General features: G+C 41.2%; 1 protein-coding gene across 1 annotated transcript in view; it reads right to left on the bottom strand.

The window, feature by feature from the left end:
* MAN1A1 (mannosidase alpha class 1A member 1) overlaps window positions 1-18,843 on the bottom strand; it is a 553,608-nt gene that overhangs the window by 297,053 nt on the left and 237,712 nt on the right. Inside the window, exon 5 of the mRNA XM_029596415.1 lies at window positions 8,884-8,978. Coding sequence (XP_029452275.1) covers window positions 8,884-8,978 — 95 coding nt within the window. The remainder of the gene's footprint in view (window positions 1-8,883; window positions 8,979-18,843) is intronic.

The following is an 18,843-nucleotide window of genomic DNA, read 5'->3' as shown; positions in this document are numbered from 1 at the left end:
GAGAGATGTTATCTGGTGGGACTAAGTCATCAGGTATTTCAAATTGATTAGGTAGTTCATTAATAGGTAATAGCCCATCTTGTGTCCCTGACAATTGAACCCTTGGGTCTGGCGATGCTATTGCCAGTATTTGGGAGCCTGAATCTCCAATGGCTCCTTCCTCCCCTAAGGTTACTACGGGTAACTGTTTTTCGGCAGGGCTACCGGAGGAACCCGAGGAGAAAGAGATGTCAGGGATGACGTCTCTTACAGTTTGGCTTACCCTTCTAACGAGGTGCTGATCCATCGGACCTGTTACCTCTGCCCTCGTAGGCGTTGAAGCCGCCATCTTGGCCTTCCTTTTCTTTCCCATTCAGATCTTCACATAAAGAGACAAGTCTCACTTCAGGGAATTAACAGCCAAAAAGCTCTCCCAGGGGCGCGCCCCTTTGGCGCGCGGCTTCGGCGCGCCGGCGGCTGCGCGCCGCTGTCCTCAGGTTTAAATAGGGGACAGCGGCGCTTTAGATGACGTCACTGGCTAGGCGGGGCTGGTCTCCCTCTCTCCGGCACAGCGTCCCTCTCAGCCGGGTAAGTCTCCACGCGCTCGGTATCTCAAAGCGCGTCTCTCCTCAGTCAGCTCCCACCTTTCTCCGCTGTCCTCAGGTTTAAATAGGGGACAGCGGCGCTTTAGATGACGTCACTGGCTAGGCGGGGCTGGTCTCCCTCTCTCCGGCACAGCGTCCCTCTCAGCCGGGTAAGTCTCCACGCGCTCGGTATCTCAAAGCGCGTCTCTCCTCAGTCAGCTCCCACCTTTCTCCGCTGTCCTCAGGTTTAAATAGGGGACAGCGGCGCTTTAGATGACGTCACTGGCTAGGCGGGGCTGGTCTCCCTCTCTCCGGCACAGCGTCCCTCTCAGCCGGGTAAGTCTCCACGCGCTCGGTATCTCAAAGCGCGTCTCTCCTCAGTCAGCTCCCACCTTTCTCCGCTGTCCTCAGGTTTAAATAGGGGACAGCGGCGCTTTAGATGACGTCACTGGCTAGGCGGGGCTGGTCTCCCTCTCTCCGGCACAGCGTCCCTCTCAGCCGGGTAAGTCTCCACGCGCTCGGTATCTCAAAGCGCGTCTCTCCTCAGTCAGCTCCCGCATGCGTATGCCTATTTTATATGTTGGAATCCAACTTGGGGGACCACAAACACCTGCATGGATAGAAGGTGCCCGTAGCTCAAAATGTTGGTTCTCCCCTGGATTAGAGCAAATGAATGGGAAATATGCACTGAGAGAAGAGCTGGTCTATCAGAGTCCTGTACAATGCTGAGAAGCACAGGCCATCCTTAAACTGGTGCCCTCTGAGTCTCATTGGTGAATTGTCCTTGATGAGTCATGTGCCCTCTAGGGATACAGTCTTCCAGCTAAGCTACCTTCTGTCCTCTAAGACATTTATGTGCTGTTCTTTTTGCTGTCTTCTGATTGGTCCAGAAGAAGCCAGCCCAGATTGTTCAGGACATTTCTTTTCTGCTCCTGGCTGATTCATTGACTGCATTTCTGCTTGCGTGATCCTAACTCTGGTCTTCCTGGCCTGTATCCTTATTTGCTTGTAAGCTCTGTGTAACTCCTGGCCTGTATCCTTATTTGCTTGTAAGCTCTGTGTAACTCCTGGCCTGTATCCTTATTTGCTTGTAAGCTCTGTGTAACTCCTGATCTATCTGAATTTCTCTTCCAGACTTCAGCTTGAAACTGCTTCTGCCTGATAGACTTGTGGATTGCTGCTAAAGTAATGTACATCTTGTCTAGCAATGAACAGCCACTGAATCTGCTTTCTAGTCCTTGGAGTTTGGTTTTCTACTGATCCCCAGTGATTGCTCATGCCCAGGGACCCCAGCAACTTCATAACCTTCAAGTGATGGCAAACTCCAGTCCAGAAGTGCCATAAAAAGGCCAGGTTTTCAGGATATCCACAAAGAATAGGCATGAGATAGATTTGTATACAATAGAGGCCGTGCATGCAAATATTTCTCATGCCTATTCATTGTGGATATTCTGAAAACCTGGCCTGTTTATGGCACTCAAGGACTGGAGTTCGCCATCACTGACCTAGACTAATGTACATTATAACAGATAAAAAAAAATGTAAGTCAAAGGAAAATGCTCATGTTAAAATCAATCAAAAATGTTAAGCAGAACATTCATGAAAAAAATGGCAAAATCAAAGGTTCTAAATCTTCAAAGTGCTTAGATATCACTGTTTGGATTTGCAGTGATGAGCCTGTGTGTATGCATACAGCACTGTGGATTTAAACTCTTACAAAGAATGTGGATTTTTTTTTTTTTAATGAATGAATGTTAAAGCCTTCAAATATTTTTGTGAACGTTTCACTATTGCTGATATCATGCTCTAATGATGAATGGAAAAAGGTGTTCCTCAGTGTAATGGATTCATTTGGAGATAAAAAGCCTGTAAAAGATTTTTACGAATGGCTTATTTATAGAATCTGACCCTTGAAGTAGGCATACAGATGCCAGTACACGGCTGATGCTGAGTGATGGATTTGGGTGACGTGTTTTTCAATCTTTTAATATTGATGAACCTCTGGAATTTTTTTCAGATTTTTTTTAAAGATTTTTAGGGTACATGACAAACTGTTCGAGTGCTTGGATAGGATAGGATTCTTCTACCTTTAAGCACTTTGAAGGTTCTGATCCCGTGGTGACTGATCTTAATTTTTCCATTTTCATGAATGTTTTGTTCACTATTTTGTTGATTGATACAGTGTAATGCAGGGATCCTGAACTTGAGGGCCCAGCAGGAACAATGCTGCCTACCAGAACCTCTAATGTTGCCTTAGGCCCTGGTGAATAATTTACTATAAACCCTGGTCTCAAAACCAACCAAAAAACCCTCTGATCTCCTCTATTTAAAAAGAATCATACTCCGAATAATCCTTTGTAAACTGCTTTCCTCGTCACCCAAGAAATCAGTGCCAGTAGGCTGACTGACAGGCAATTTATAAAATCAAGTGCCTTTACTGGATTGACACGCAAAGGTCATAGTACATTTTCCTGTCTAAACCCTATCTGTGAGTGTATTTCATTTTTCGGTGTGTATGTGTGTGTGGGGGTGGGGTGGGGTTGGGTTGGGTTGGGAGAGAAATGTTTAAAAATTGTGGCTCAATGCAAGACTGGGGCTTCCACAAAGTAAATTACGAATATACACATGCAGCTTTAAAGGGGAGTGAGAAGAAGAGCTTTTCTTCACAAGCTCAAAGAGAAAGTAGATGCACTTTGTCACAGGAGTGTCAGACAGGTGGAGAAATGCAATGCGGAACAGCGCTTCCCCACACACAGGATGAAATATGCAAGTGAGCTACAGGAGCACTGAAATCAGCCCCGAGCTCTCAACAATCATTGTTTAAGGGGGCAATCTTCAAAGCTGTGTGAGAACCCTGAAAATTTTGCAACCTCCCCCCCCAAAAAAAATGCAGGTAAAAGTCCACACTTTGTGGAACAAATATGTGTACTTTTACCAGCATCCAGGATGGGCAAGTTTCAAGAAGCTCTTTTATCCTGGGTAAATGGCTTTATAAAATTGCTCTAAGGGACACACTAGTACGTCGAATGCAGCTACAACTGCATCCCTTTAAGATAGCAGATGTACTTGCAAAGAACGAGTAAAAAAATAATAATAAACAAATATGCTAAATTATGCAAAGGAGCTCATATAAATGTAACACATGCTTACGCACAGAACTGTTTCAATGCAAAACACATAAGATCATAAGACTTGCCATACTGGGTCAGACTGAAAGTCCATCAAGCCCAGTTTCCTGTTTCCAAAAGTGGAAAATCCAGGTCACAAGTACCTGGCAGAATCCCAAGGGGTAGATAGATTCCAATCCAACTATAAGGGGGTAGTTAAAGTTCTGCATTAAATGTGAGCGATAAAGTGCTTTTTTATTGCATGCTATTGCAGGTGTTTAATAAACTCTTCATTTTAGGGCATAAAACGTTTAGTGAAGAGCATGTTAAATGTGCAGCAATAATATGCATTAAAGGTGTCTGTTACTGCACACATTTAATGTATTTAGTAAAGAGACCTCTCAACACACTGATATTTTCAGCTCACAAACTGATGAATCGGATGTACGAGACACAGCTCGGTTGTGGGGTTTGTTTTTTTTTCCCCCAAAGCTTTTTGCTTAACTAAAACAGCAGACGTTACAAAATGTATATGGCAGTCGGAGTAGCTTTTGAAGATTGCAATGGAAAAGAAAATATGCTGGCAGTTGTACCAGTTACTTGTATAAAACACATATAGCAAAGATTTATCAGGCTTTTAAAATAATTCTTTAAAGGAGATCGTTGCTCTTCTGCAAAAACCTGTGTCAAGTGACAATACAGCTGAGTGCTAAGAAAGAAGACTGCCTATGTGGCTAAGTTCAAAAATGACTCCTACTTCTCTGATTTTCTTGACAATGTCTGCCATCCATATGCAGGCTTTGTGCGCAAAAGTGCTCAGTGTTAAACTTAACAGGGATGGGCCTGTGAAGACTGCCAATTTAATCCAGGCCAGGACACTGCAAAGCAAGCTATGAAGAGCCTCTTGTCTGTACTTTGCCTTTCGAAGAGCTGTGACTCAGGGAAAGTGGTAGCATTCCTAGGAACTCTTTCCAGAAATAAAAACATTTTTGGAAGGAAAAAAAAGCCCAGCATTACTAGCAGTTCAGTAATCACCAATGGCTCACAGGTCTCACCTTCTATAGTGAACACTGAACCTTGAACTTAAAAGGAAGAGGCAAAACTGGTGCCACAGATGACTGGATAATTCAATATATTCAGAACCAAGATGGAACTGTGAACTGATCAACTCAAGAAGGGAATTTTAACTCACTTTCCAGTCTGCTTCGCTGCCAGCTCACCATCCTGAGCTTTATAATCAAGGCGCTTGGTTTTTTTTGTGACAATTTAGGGATTGATTCTGTAGCAATTGCTACAAAACTGTGAAACGTGCACAAATTTGCATCCAGCTTCATTAGGAACATAAAAAAAAATCTGTTATTGAAAATTTCTGGTTTAAATAACTGTCTTTAATGTGTTTTCCAACCTTTGTTGCATTGTCTGATTCATCTTGTTTCTTACTCTTCCTTTCTCGTTCGTCCTTTCTTCTCTCTTTTGTCTCACCCCACCTTCTCTAGATAGATGCCGCATGTCTGAATTCACATCCTCCACTCCAAGATTCCTTTGCCTCTGCTCCAGGGGTTCTCAGTCTTGCTGGGAGAGTAGAGGCCTGTTCAGCCTCTAAAAGTTCTCCGGACCTCCACACACTTTCCCTTTCATTTGTGCATGCAGTTACATGCCATAACTAAAGAAATGAGGATTTAATTTAACTCTGATTTGGTTTTCCACCTTTCATGACAGGCCAGTCATTTCAAAGCCGATTACCTTTAGGTACTGTGGTTATTTCTCTGTCCACAGAGGGCTCGCAATCTAAGGGGGTGTGATTTACTAAGCTTTTTTTTCACTATAGAGACAGAATAGGAGAGCAACCTTAGCAAATCAGGCCCTGAGACAACTGAGGGTGAAGTGACTGGCCAAGATCGCAAGGAGCAGAAGTGGGATATGAACCCTGACTTCCTCGGTTTGCTCGCAGCACTAGCTTATTCCTCCACAACATGATATGCACTCCAGAGCCATTCATAACGTATAGAATACAACATTCAGTAATGCTTACTAATCTGAACTGAATACATAGGGAGGGACATTTCCAACGCTAATGAAAACTTGCCCTCACAATTGCAGGTCAGGGCCAGCAGCGGCTTCCACCGCAATGGGGAACAAGGAAGCAATTGTGCCGTAGTTGAAAAATTGCCAGCTCACACCAGATTGCCAGCCTGGAATGAAAACCGGCACTGGTACCACCCACGGGCCTGCAAGCTCATTTCCAAAGGGAAACGTCCCATGGATTTTACCTTGGAGGAAAGCGGGTACTTTGCACCATGTACTTTGCCCCTGGCTTTGGAGAAGATGCAAAACTGCTCGCCTGAAAGTAAGTCCAAGGATTGATGAATACAATCCCCGTACATCCCTTTCCTACCCCTATCCTAACCTTGCTTCCCTCTTTCTGCAGGTAAGACTGTGCCTGCTTTACCCAGCACGTACCCTTTTACTCTCAGTGGCAGGGGAAGCAATCTTCAATGGGCCTTTTTAAACAGGTGTTTACCCAAACAAAAAAGTTTTGAAAAATTACTTCCCTAAGCACAGACTCCCTTTTTAGCATGATTTTTTAATTTTTACTTTTTTTAAAATTTTAAATAAGTTATTCCATTTAAGCATAAGTAATTGCCCATGAATTACAAAACTGACAAATGAATTCTTCACAAACAGTAACATGCAAAATAGGAAAAAGGAAAATAAATGAAAACCACTGCATTACTAAACTGAGACCTTCAAGGATTAAGGAAAATTTCACAACATCAATAGTGCCTAATTTTAGCCTGCTTTTCAAAGATGTCTTATGAGATTGCTATGTCTGTGCACCCCTCCTTCCATGTGGCTTTTGTGGTAAGTCCTATCAACACCTGGCAGTCATCTCTTCCTGCCTTCTTCTTGATCCCTGGTGGTCGTCTTCCCCTTTCTCCCTCCTGGATCAACTCGGCTCCAGCATTTCTATGGTCTTTTCCTTCTCTCCCCTGGTCCTCTCTCCTTTGATATGCTACCTGATAACGAATTTCACATTCACTTCCTTTAACCAATTATAGGTTCCTGTCTCATTTCTTCTCCTCTCTGCATTTCTCTTCATACTCTTAACTTCTTATTTCTCCTTTCTTCTTCTTGGCCATTCAACCCACGTTTGTGGTGCAGCTCTCCTCTCTAACCCCTAGATTCATAAAAAAGTTTTAATAACGCAGTGATAATTTTCCCGTGCTAACAAAAAGGGGTAGGTTTAGGGAAAGTCTGGAGTCAGTACGTGGTGCAGCAACTTACCACTTCGCCTCATTGCGGTAAGTTTACCACATCCTGCGCTAGAGGAGGTGGAGAGAGAGAGAGAGAGACTGACTAACTATCTATCTACAAGGCCCTCATAGCAGTTAAGTATTTAAATCTCTATAGGAGGGCCGCCTAATAGGTCGAGGTGAGGTGTTAGTGGTGGTTTTGGGTATAGGGGCCAGATTCGCATGTAGAGTGAGACGTACAAACAGCACAGTACACCTTGGTGAAGATTTTTTGTACGTCTCACTCTACATGAGAATCTGGCCCCTATACCCAAAACCACCACTAACACCGCACCTTGACCTATTCGGCAGCCCTCCTATAGAGATTTAAATAGGTGCACACAGTGAGGCCCCCAAGCCCAGAAATTGCCAAAATGCAATTCCAAAAATTTATCGCAAATTTCATTATAGCCATTTCAGGCATATCGCACAGCTTAATGCCAGGGAAAAAAGTGTAGTTATTTCTAGCATTAAGACCATGTGATAGCATGTGTTATGTTATTGCCCGGTGTGATATGTCCCATAATTTAACTAATTCCCACCCAAAACTCTTCCCCGATTCCCCCCCCCCTCTCGAAAAATGTGCATTCATGCTGTGCACTACAGCATTTTTCGCATGTGTTAACGCGTTATCCCATGCGTTAACACCATAATGCATTTTGAAGAATGATTTATTTATTTATTTATTTAAGTTTTTTTTATATACCAACATTCAAGACGATTGTCCCATCATGCTGGTTCACAAGAAACAGGAGTGCAATTATAATAAACTTAACAACTTGAACAATAGTGCAGAAGGAGCAGTTACATGTAACAAGGAAATATAGAACTTGGAGTAAGAAGGAAAATGAAGATCAGATAATTACATATAATAACATTGTAGGAGATGGTTATTAATGATATTGCTAGCGACGTGTGTTGATTGATGAGGGTTAACTAATATTGGAGTTAGGAAAGGCCTGTGTGAACAGCCAGGTCTTGAGTCTTTTCTTAAAGGTTGAGATGCTGGGTTCCATTCTAAGATCTGGGGGAATGGAGTTCCATAAGGTAGGACCGGCTGTGGAGAAGGCCCGATCTCTTAGCGTAATGTGTCTGGTAGTTTTGGCTGGTGGAACTTGAAGTGGTAAGTGGTAACATGATGTGGTAAGCTAGTCAGGCAATATCAAAGCATGTGGGAATGGCGAGAAATTCAGTGATCATCCTGCTTTCCTCCATGTGCAAAAGTGGCTGCTGAAGATTCCAACGGGCATGTCCAGCCCCTGTTTCCCAACCTCCACATGCTTTCCTACATTGCAGTTTCCATTTCTTCCTTGCCTCCGCCTGACTAGCTCCAGTCTTGTTTTTAGGCTGAGGGCCATAGTTGATCCCTCCCCTTCCCCACCTCTGCTGGTGGCTGTGAGGGTGGAGGCTCCTAATAGCTGCAACCAGTCTCTCTCTTTTGCTTCTCCTCCTAGGCTGGAGCAACATGGGCTGTTTCCAGAGGAGCAACTCAATGAATCACAATCAGAAGCAGCCTGCTCTTTTTCTGGAGAAGAGGCAGACAGCACTGGAGTAGTTGAAGAGGCAGGAGGCTAGTAGTGATTTGGCAAATATAGCGGGCGGCTGGGGACAGACAGCTCAGGTGGGGAGGGCTGATGGATTGTGGTAATAGGAAGCTGGGGGGGGGGGAGAAGGGTGGCAACACTGTTAAGGGGAAAGCCGATAGAAGCTAGAGATGAAGATATGGAAATGCAAGCAGAACGGCAGTTTTCTCAAGTTCTGTCATAAGGCACAGATTCTGAAGCAACAGCCATGCCACTGTGGCAAACTCGTTGCCCAGCTTTTACGATACTGAGCAAGCAACACTGGAACGGATACACTATAACAAGAGAAGTGGTGTACGGTAGGAATGAGTCATATACTGAGACAGATATTACTTACCTCTTAATATTTAGCAAGGCCCAAGGGATTCCAGTGGGGGTATTAAATGCTGAAAGTAGCTTCTCTCCCAGTTCCACAGCTTTTTTTCGAAATACCTGCAAAACAAAAGATGGACAATAGAACCTTGCAAACAAATATTATTTGCTTTTTCTATTCAAATGTTTTTTCTCAAGTAATATAAGCCTATGCATTTCACTTTAGAGCAAGTTTTGATGACAATGTTTACTAAATTCTGTTCAGGAAACAAATATTACAGCAAAAACAAGATATGACATTTTAGGAAAATATATTCTGTAGCCTGGTAGAAAGCAGAAATAGATTGTCCTCAAAGTTATTTTGAGACACATTTTACCACTGGAAGTATATCATAATTGTGCAACTACACACACACACACACACTAATTTTTCTGACATCTTGTGATATAGCTTGAGAGACTGATATATACTTTTTTTTACTACCTTGGCTTAATTTAGAGAAAATAAAAACCCAAGAGTGTTAACAATGAATGTTGTGACACTGCATTTCCCCTCCCATCCAGCAAGAAAAGCATGCACCACAAGGTGGAGTAAGCAAGAAGGAAGACAAATCTAAAGGATGGAAATGAAGAGCGGTAACCTGCTGTGTGGAGGTTGCTACCCTTAACCAATAGGCCTTCATGCTGTTGATGCAACTCCAATATTGCTCTTTGCTTTAACAGGGAGGGGGAGAATTCGAATTCAGACAGCAACCGAAGACACTAAATTTTAAGGTCTGGAAAAATCAGTAGGAGTGGGAGTAACTTGCTGATGCGGCTGTTACTACCCTTAACCAATAAGGTTACCACAAGCTTGCTGGGCAGACTGGATGGACCATGTGGTCCTTTTCTGCCATCATTTCTACGTTTCTATAAGGCTTATACTTTATGAATGACTCGATTATGAGCTTTACTACAAAGTTCTGTAGCAAATTATTAACTAACAATAATTTCAAAACTATATTGCTTTAGAGCCTTTCACTGGGAGCATGCATAATCCCAAACCTTGTTCACTCTCTTCAGGCATGTCCAAAAACGGTTATAACGGTGGCCTCCTCCACTGACAGACCATTTCAGACTGCCTTGCTTATTTTGGTGGCTGTATGTCTTATTACAAACATATAGTCTCCAATAGTCATTGATATTTGGGTTTAAACCATAGTCACTCCTTGACAGATTATCCCAATCCTCTTGAAGGCCTAATATAGCCATACTACTGCTGTTTAGGGTTGTAACTACCACTATGTGCAGGTTACACCATTGCTTCTCTACCCTCTTTGGTAGATGAATATACAAGATCCAATGTGTCAGGTGTGGCCAACTCTAGTCCTTAAGAACCACTGATAACTGTTTAGAAGAAAGTTTGTGATAAAACACAGTGAGGGAGGAGGGATGGTATTGCATGATTAAGTATGGTAGGCATGGCCAACTCCGGTCCTCAAAAGCCACAAACAGGTCTGGTTTTTGGGATATTCACAATGAATATGAATGAAATAGATCTGCATACAATGGAGGAAGTGCAATCTATCTCATGCATACTCATGGATAACCTAAAAAGCAGGTCTGTTTGTGGCTCTTCAGGACTGGAGCTGAACACACCTGACATACTTAATCCAACATACAACAGCACAAATCTTCCCTCACTGTGTTTTACCACCAAGTTTCTTCTAATCTAACCAGTTACCAAAACTACTGAGGCCGCTGACCAAACATATAGCCTCCTAAATCCCCTTGGATTTACTGGATAGTACCCAACTACTATCAATGTGGTTTTTGGGGAGGTGCAGTCCACTGGTTAATAGTAAAACATTACTTTTTAGTATTAATGATATAGTTTCTCACCTAAAGAAAATTATGAAAACATTTTTCCACTGTGTATCACGATAGATACACACAGGAGCCAATTTTCAAAGAGTTTTAGGTCCTAAATTCTGGATTTAGGATCTTAAAATTTTTTTTCTTTAATAATATAATTCTTTGTGGTCTTGTACAATAGCAGTCATCTAGGACATAATTATTTCATTTTCAATGTTTTTTTAAATTATATTCTAGACTTGCTGAACATAGGTACATGATCACAGTGCTGACATCACGCTCACCTATCCAGAACCTCTGAATGTAAAAGGAAGATTTGCTGTTCTCAAAAAACTTCTATTTACATAGGTGGTGGGGCTGATTTAAGCAAAACATTCTATATGAGAAAACAGAATATGCTTTCTTCTACTCTAAACACAGTTGTTAATTAAAATAAAGCAGGTTAGCATCTTTCCACTACCGAAAAGACAGTTAAATTAAATCCGTTCTTGTTGATGTGGTTCTGCTGCATATTAAAACCATCAATCAAAAGAATGTAAGTGGCAGCATGGATTGGCTTCTTGACTACAAAACAATAGTAAATCAGTCAGTGAACGATTCTATTCAGGGCCTCCTAACCAGGCATAATTGTATTATGTTTGATTGGCTAAAAATGCTAACCCTAACATTGTAAGGGGTAGAGCTGTAGAATAGCTGCACTTTATAAAACTGTAAAATGTCAACTGTTGAAAATGTTCTATTTTAATTGAAATACCAAAAATTGGGAAACTTGCTTTAACAATCTTTGAAAAAGGTTAGAAAAAGGCCATTCAGCTCATATCCGTCCATGCAACATTTCTTCCCGAAGTGAGAACACAAGATCCAATTCCATAGAAATGAGTGTCTCACTCAACAATTAGATAAACTCTTTCTTGCTTTACAGACTACAAACACATAGCAGAATAGTAGAGGATGATAAATTATAACAAACAAATGTATTTTTGTTTCTCAAAATTGAATATAATAAGAATTCTTTTGAACTTCTGCCTTTAACATTATATTCTGTACCTGCATCCACTTTTATGATAGAATGTCTCTTACTCCCGGTAAAATGGCTTAGGAGGTGGAGGGGTCACTACTGCTGAAATGTCACTTAGTTCAAAGTGACTAGACCAACACACAAGAGACCTTTTGAAGGTGATCTTAAGATATCAAAAACAATCACCACTACCAGCAGGATTTGGTGTTACACCAAACAACACCTCTACTGCTGCATGACTGTCACATGAGAAAGCAGAGGTGACAGCAAGGAAGACAGAGCTGAAATCACAAGTACAGTTAAGTGGGGAAAAATAGTGGCATCAAACTACAAGGCATATATATTCGAAATGGGTATATTCTGCATCAGAGAGATTACATACTTTGGGCATGGCAAGATTTTACTGACTCAACAAACTATTTTTCCATATATTTAAGAGTACATTAGATCTCTCCTTCAGATGTAAGCTTGAGACAAAGAGGGAGCCCCCTTAGCATTGGAAGGAATTATAATTAGAAAATTACACAAAAAGGGGCGATACAGTCTAGTGGTGATAGTAATTTAAAGCATTATTGTTTTTGAAAGGAATTTAAAATGAGAAACACAGAGAATGTTTTACCATCTTTCTTTAAAGGAAAGATCAGTATATCTAAATTTTTCACATTTACATGAGATTTTGATAGTAGGTTTTTTCTACTCTGCCAATGGACTGGACATATGATATGGGAAAATTAGCTGATCCTGAAATGCTATCGGGTAGATTTTAAAAAAGGTGAGTGCGGGGAAAACAGGAGTTCCATGCACGGCCGGGTCGCTTCCGTTACGCGCAGAAGTGCTGGGCCGAAGGAAAAGGGGTGGTCGGTACAGCGGCCATTTGCCACTGTACCGGGGAAGGGACCAATGGCGCGTGCAAGTTGCTACTTAAAGAAAAAGGACATTAGATGCATTAATTCCATCGGTTCTTGTTTTATATGGAGATCTAAACGAGCGCGACTGTCTTATTCCAAATTATGCACCCAAAGATGGAGGGAGGAGGAGGGCTCCTCCCTCCATCTTTGGGCAAGCTGCCTTGTGCTGCTATTATCCTGGTTGGGGGAGCAAGGCCGAAATAGCACACTTGAATTGGAACGTCAATTTGTCCTCCCCCTACATTTAAAGAATATTTTGCATGCCCCAAGAAAGGAGCTTCCCAATTCAATTACTAACTCACTTTTAATTCAATATGTGCGGAAGGTTTGGTCATTCTCAATTTGCATTCCTTTTACGGGCAACCCACAGTTCCCTCCAGGGGCTTCTCAGTTATTTTTCATGCACTTGGCTGCATCTGGGAAGGACATATTGTCAAATTTTATGGATCTGAACTCAGGCCAAGTACACTCATTTGATTAGTGTATTGCACATTTGGACTTGGGCACAAAAGACAACCTAGCATATTTACAAATCCAGAATTATATATTAAGGAGGATCGGCGAAACTTGGAGTCAATGCCATTCTGGGGCTTTTCAACGATTACTGCACTTGAACTCTGGCAAGTTATCTCTGTCCTTGGCCTACAAATACCTGCACTCCATCACAACTTATGGACTGCTAAGAGCATTAGCTGCCACGTGGGCACAGGACCTCTTGGTGAATATTCAAGAGGAAGATATTGTTGAGAGTCTGACAATAGCCAAAACTTCTACAGAAAGTATGGACTTATGGGAAATGCAATTCAAACTTGTTCATAAGATGTATTTCTCACCACGACAGGCCTACAGTGTCCGTATAGCTTGCAGTGCTCAATGTTTGAAATGCTGAATGGCCGATGCGACACTTTTTCATTGCTTTTGGGCATGTCCACGGTTGCAAAGCTTCTAGCAAGATGTTTTGGTCCTCTTGCGTCACATACTGGATCTATAATTCTCTTGGTCCGGAGCAATATGCTTACTGGGTGTCGCTGATATTACCCCCTCAACCACAACAAAAGCCCAAGACTCGCTTATACATAAACACATTTAATAGCAAAGAAATATGTTTTGATAAAATGGTTGGGCCCTGATGGGAAACTGAAAATGACAGAATTACTGATGGTAGAGTACTGTTCGATTGATTCCCCTGGTTTCTCGGAGCAAGAAGAAATTGCAAGCAATTTGGCATCCATTTTTTACATTATCGACAGATGAGAGATGTGCCTTATGTGTTTAAGACTTTTCTTTATTTGTCCTGGACATTCCCTTGGTTTATTGAAGGTAAACTTGCCTTTCTGAATAATAGCAACTTTCGCCTTGACTGCTAACCTAACAATGTCTAGTCGCTACTTGATCTACCTTCGATCAACGTTGTATGTACTGGTATGCTGTTTGATACTGTACTAGGGAACAGGAGGCAGGGGAAGGGGGAAGAGGAGATGTTTTCTATAAGATTTATACAAGATATGTTTTATATTTTATCTTATGTACCAGAAAATTAATAAAAATACTTAACAAAAAAAAAAGTAAACTAAAATTTATCTTGGGCAATGAGCTACACATGACTACAGCATATGCCCCTACTCTTTACTGAAAGTCTGGATCGCCACCCATGAGTATGCAATTAATCAGTATCTTTTTTGAAAAACAGCTTTTTTTCCTACTGAATTAAGTTTAGGTTTAACCACTCCATTTTTCTGCATTTTTTTTTAGTCTGCACTTTGAAGATAAGTATGTTAATATGGCTATATTTAATGGCTGTTCTAAAATAACATAAGTGCAGCTTTGTGTTATTTGAGAGTTTAACAAGTTTTACTGACTAATGGATTTTTCTGCCATTATTTCTTTGTCTAATTAGGTAAACTGAAATAAAGTATTAAATTCATATCCCATTGCCACAACAGTGTTTGAACAATTGATGTAGCTAACCTCTTTTCTTTTTTTAAAATTGAGTAAATATGAGTTACGGTGCTCACTGGACATTAGAGATGTGATTCGGCTGAACTTTTCGGTTTAGCCTTTGTTATCGGCCCCTCCCCTAGAAATTTTGTTTCCTGCGGTTCGGGTCGATTTTTTTCGGCTGTCCCGAACAGAAAAAAACCCCAAAACACCCCAACCCTTCAGATTTAATTAATTACAATCCCCCACCCTCCTGACCCCCCCAAACTTGCCTAAAGTCCCTGGTGGTCCAGCGGGGATCCCGGGAGCGATCTCCCGCTCTCGGGCCATCAGCTGCCAGTAAACAAAATGGCGCTGGTGGCCCTTTGCCCTTACCATGTGACAGGGGTTATCTGTGCCATTGGCCGGCCTCTGTCACATGGTAGGAGCAATGGACAGCTGACGCCATCTTAAAAAATGGCACGGGCCATCCATTGCTCCAACCATGTGACAGGGGCCGGCCAATGGCACCAATAACCCCTATCACATGGTAAGGGCAAAGGGCTATCGATGCCATTTTGATTAGTGGCAGCAGACAGTCTGAGAGGGGGAGATCACTCCCGGGACCCCCGCAGGACCACCAGGGACTTTAGGCAAGTTCTGGGGGAGGGTCGGGAGGGTGGGGGATTGTAATTAATTAAATCTGAAGGGTTGGGGTGGGTTTGGGGGATTTTATGTGCCCTTTCTCCCCCCCCCCAAAAACGATACAAAAATCACACGAAAATTCGTGTTTTTTCCTATTGTTTCGGGCCACCACCCCCCCCCCCCCCGAAACGTGACGAAACAGGAAATATCGTCTATATTTCCTATTTCGTCACAAATGAATGCACATCCCTACTGGACACCACTTGGAAACTAACACGCACTGCTTTGTTCTAAGCATTCGGAATACAGGAGTCATAGTCTAACGAGATACAACAAAGACTGTTTTATATACTGCCCCTATGCACTGTATCTTATAGCACCCTTCACAACGCAGATAGTTACTGCAATATAGTAGAATAGATTTAGTTATGAATCATTGGACTATGGATGTTATGTGATAGGATGTGGTAGTTTATTCCATTTAAGAATGGCAGCACACCAGAGGCAATTCATGTGACCCATTAGGTAGAGTACACCAGATTTCGCTCAACTAGTGACACCTTCTGATTGGTTCAAGGAAGGTATTAATTAAGGAATTTTAGGCTACATGCATACAAAGACTTTTCTTCTGTGGAAAAGGAGGAAATAAAAGGAGATAAAAACCAGTGACTCAGGAACCTGAAAATTTATGAGATATTTATGGTGCTGAGTCTATGATCCCAGCCAAGCTGCTCTGAGGTAAATAGCTCTTTTACCAAATAGCTTTTCATATCACTTGTGCAGTGAGACTCCTCTGTGGTACTATCTGTTGGTTAGACCAGAGGAAGACAGCTCTGGTCCTCGATGGTTGCAAGCCAGTCAGAGTATCAGGATATCCACAAAGAATATTTATGAGATGCATTTGCATGCAGTGGAGGCAGTGCTCAGAAATGCATCTCATGAATATTCAATGTGGATATCTTAAAAATCCAACCAGTTTTTGGCACTCAACCAAAGTTACGTAACCCCGGGCTAGACAGTTTGGAACATTAAGAACTAGGTCAATGGTTCTCAATCCAATCCTAAGGACACACTCAGCCAATTGGATTTACAGGCTATGCACAATGAATATGCATAAGAGATTTGCATGCAGTGCTTCCATTGTATACAAGCCTATTTCATGCATATTCAGCGTGGATAGCCTGAAAACCAGATTGGTTGGGTATGTGCTGAGAAATGGATTAAGAACCTCTGGAGTAGGGTATTGTTTGAGTTTGAGGTGTGAGATACTGTGCTGTGAAGCAATTTTCTATATGGTATAACTAAGTAATCTTGATTATTTGTTTCCTCCCTATACTTGACTATTATGTATTTATTGAAACCAGAAAATAAAAGTAGTAGCGAAGACCAAGTGAAAAATGTATGAGAAGAAAGTGTGGAATAAGCTAATAAGAAGTCAAAAATCAAATAAGTTAAATCTTTCTAAATAGATGTTCAGTTTACAAATGTATTATTAAAGAACAAGCTAATGTTGACTTTATCATATTGGACTACATCTTCACCAGTAGCTCCCAGCAAAGGTTACCCTCTCCTCCCCAAAGATCTCAACAGGGTATGATATACATATTTTATGTAGTGATTTGCATGAAAAAGTAAACATTTTGCTAAACTTTTTTCCAGTTTTCTACCCATTGTCAAAATTCAAAATAATGTCTCAATATGCAAATGTTTCTAATCAGCAGAAAAGTAGGGCAGAAGGCTGAAGTCCTCTATTAGTGCAATTTAAAAAATGTAGAATACATTGTCAATCGTACGGCTCACATTCCGCTTCCATTCTGCATAGTATGAGGAGACAAAAATTGTTCCTATTATAGAGGCCTCTTCTATTCAAAAAAAGTATTTGCTAGATGTTGGAAACTGCTTCAGATGGTAAGAGTGATGTTAGTAATAAGAAAGCTATTTATTGTCAGAATCTGAAATGTAATACTTCTAGCCATTCTTGATATTTCATGTAATAGTGTACGCATGCTAATTTTTTTTTTAGACTAAGGTTTCCTAGAATTAGAGGTAATATATCCTGCTAGGTCAGGTTTATAGCACATAAAGTACCTTTTTCATGATTGAAAACAAAATAATTCTAAGTTGGCAATATAGTTGTGATGGAAAGAAGAGTAATAGCCTCTGAGGCTCAAATGAAAATATAGCTTCATGGTTAGACTCCTGAAAAGATGTAGAAATGTACTGTAATGTCAGAATGGTAGTTTATTTCAAGTCCAGACTGACTTTCTTTTGACAGAGTATGGTTTTAACATAAGAACATATGAAATGCCATGCTGGGTCAGACTAAGGGTTTATTGATTCCAGCATCCTGTCTCCAACAGGGCTAATCTGGATCTCTACGAAGTGCCTAGCAGATTCCAAAGAGTAGATCCATCTCTTGTTGCACATTCCCAGGGATAGTGGTGGCTTCTCCCCAAGGCTGCCTGGCTAATATGCATGGACTTTTTCCTCCAAGAACTTACCCAGACCCCTTGTAAATTCAGTTATGCTAAATGCCTTTGTTGCAACAAATTCCATAGCTTAATTGTGCATTGAGCGAAAAAATACTTTCTCCAATTTGTTTTAAAACTGCTACCTGTTAGCTTTCATGGAGTATCCCCAGTCCTTGTACTATCTGAAAGAGTCAATTTCTGTTCCCTATTTACAGTTCTTCCCCACTTAGCTTATCATAGCCCCTCAGTTGTCTTTTCTCCAAGCTGAAGAACCCTAACCTCTTTGGCCCTTCTTCATAAGGGAGCCATTCCATCCCCTTTATCGTCTTTGCTGCTCATTTCTATAGAACCTTTTGTAGTTCTGGTTTATTTATTATTTTTTTTTAGAAGGGGCGAGAACTGCGCACAATACTCAAGGGTTGCATCATCTATACAGAGGCATTATATTTTTTTAATGTATTTCCGCCCTGGAGGTGACTGTTCAGTTCCTTGTAAACCGGTGCGATATATATTCTTTACAGGAACATCAGTATATAAAAATTAAAAAATAAATAAATAAATAAATATTCTCAAGTTTGTTTTCCATTCCTTTCCAAAAGTTCATAACGTTCTATTCACTTTTTTTTTTTTTTTTTAACTATCTTACATTGAGTTGGTATCGGCACCATTTTTAGTAAGGCTATTCTCCCCATTATAGAGAGTGGATAATCCACCTATGTCTGAGTCTTTTGTTTAAAGACAGTTAACAGGGGCCTAATATTCAATCTGGACCAGTAATCAAGGTGACGAAGAATCATTACCCCTAAATATTTAATATGATTATTGGCCCACCTGAGCAGAAATAGCAGCCATCGCCCCCATAGGGTGCCAGAGATATCAAGACCTTCAGATTTAGTCAAATTTAATTTTAACCCAGAAAATTTATCAAACTCAGTTATTAAATTGAGCACTTTCGGAAGCGACTGTGTGGCCTGGGACAGAGTCATCAAAATGTCATTTGCAAAAAGCATTATTTTCATCTCCATATTCCCTATTTGAATCCCCTGGATTTCAATTGCCTGCTTAATATGACAGACAAGAGGTTCTAATGTTAGTATAAATACCTGTCTCATGCCCCTAGTTCCATTAACCTGAATATATGCCAAATGATTAGAATATAGAACCTGTATTGC

The sequence above is a fragment of the Rhinatrema bivittatum genome, chromosome 3, assembly GCF_901001135.1.
Source record: "Rhinatrema bivittatum chromosome 3, aRhiBiv1.1, whole genome shotgun sequence".
In the NCBI taxonomy this organism is placed as follows: Eukaryota; Metazoa; Chordata; class Amphibia; order Gymnophiona; family Rhinatrematidae; genus Rhinatrema; species Rhinatrema bivittatum.
Note: the sequence above shows the minus strand (reverse complement) of the source record. Positions and strands in the feature narration are given on the sequence as shown.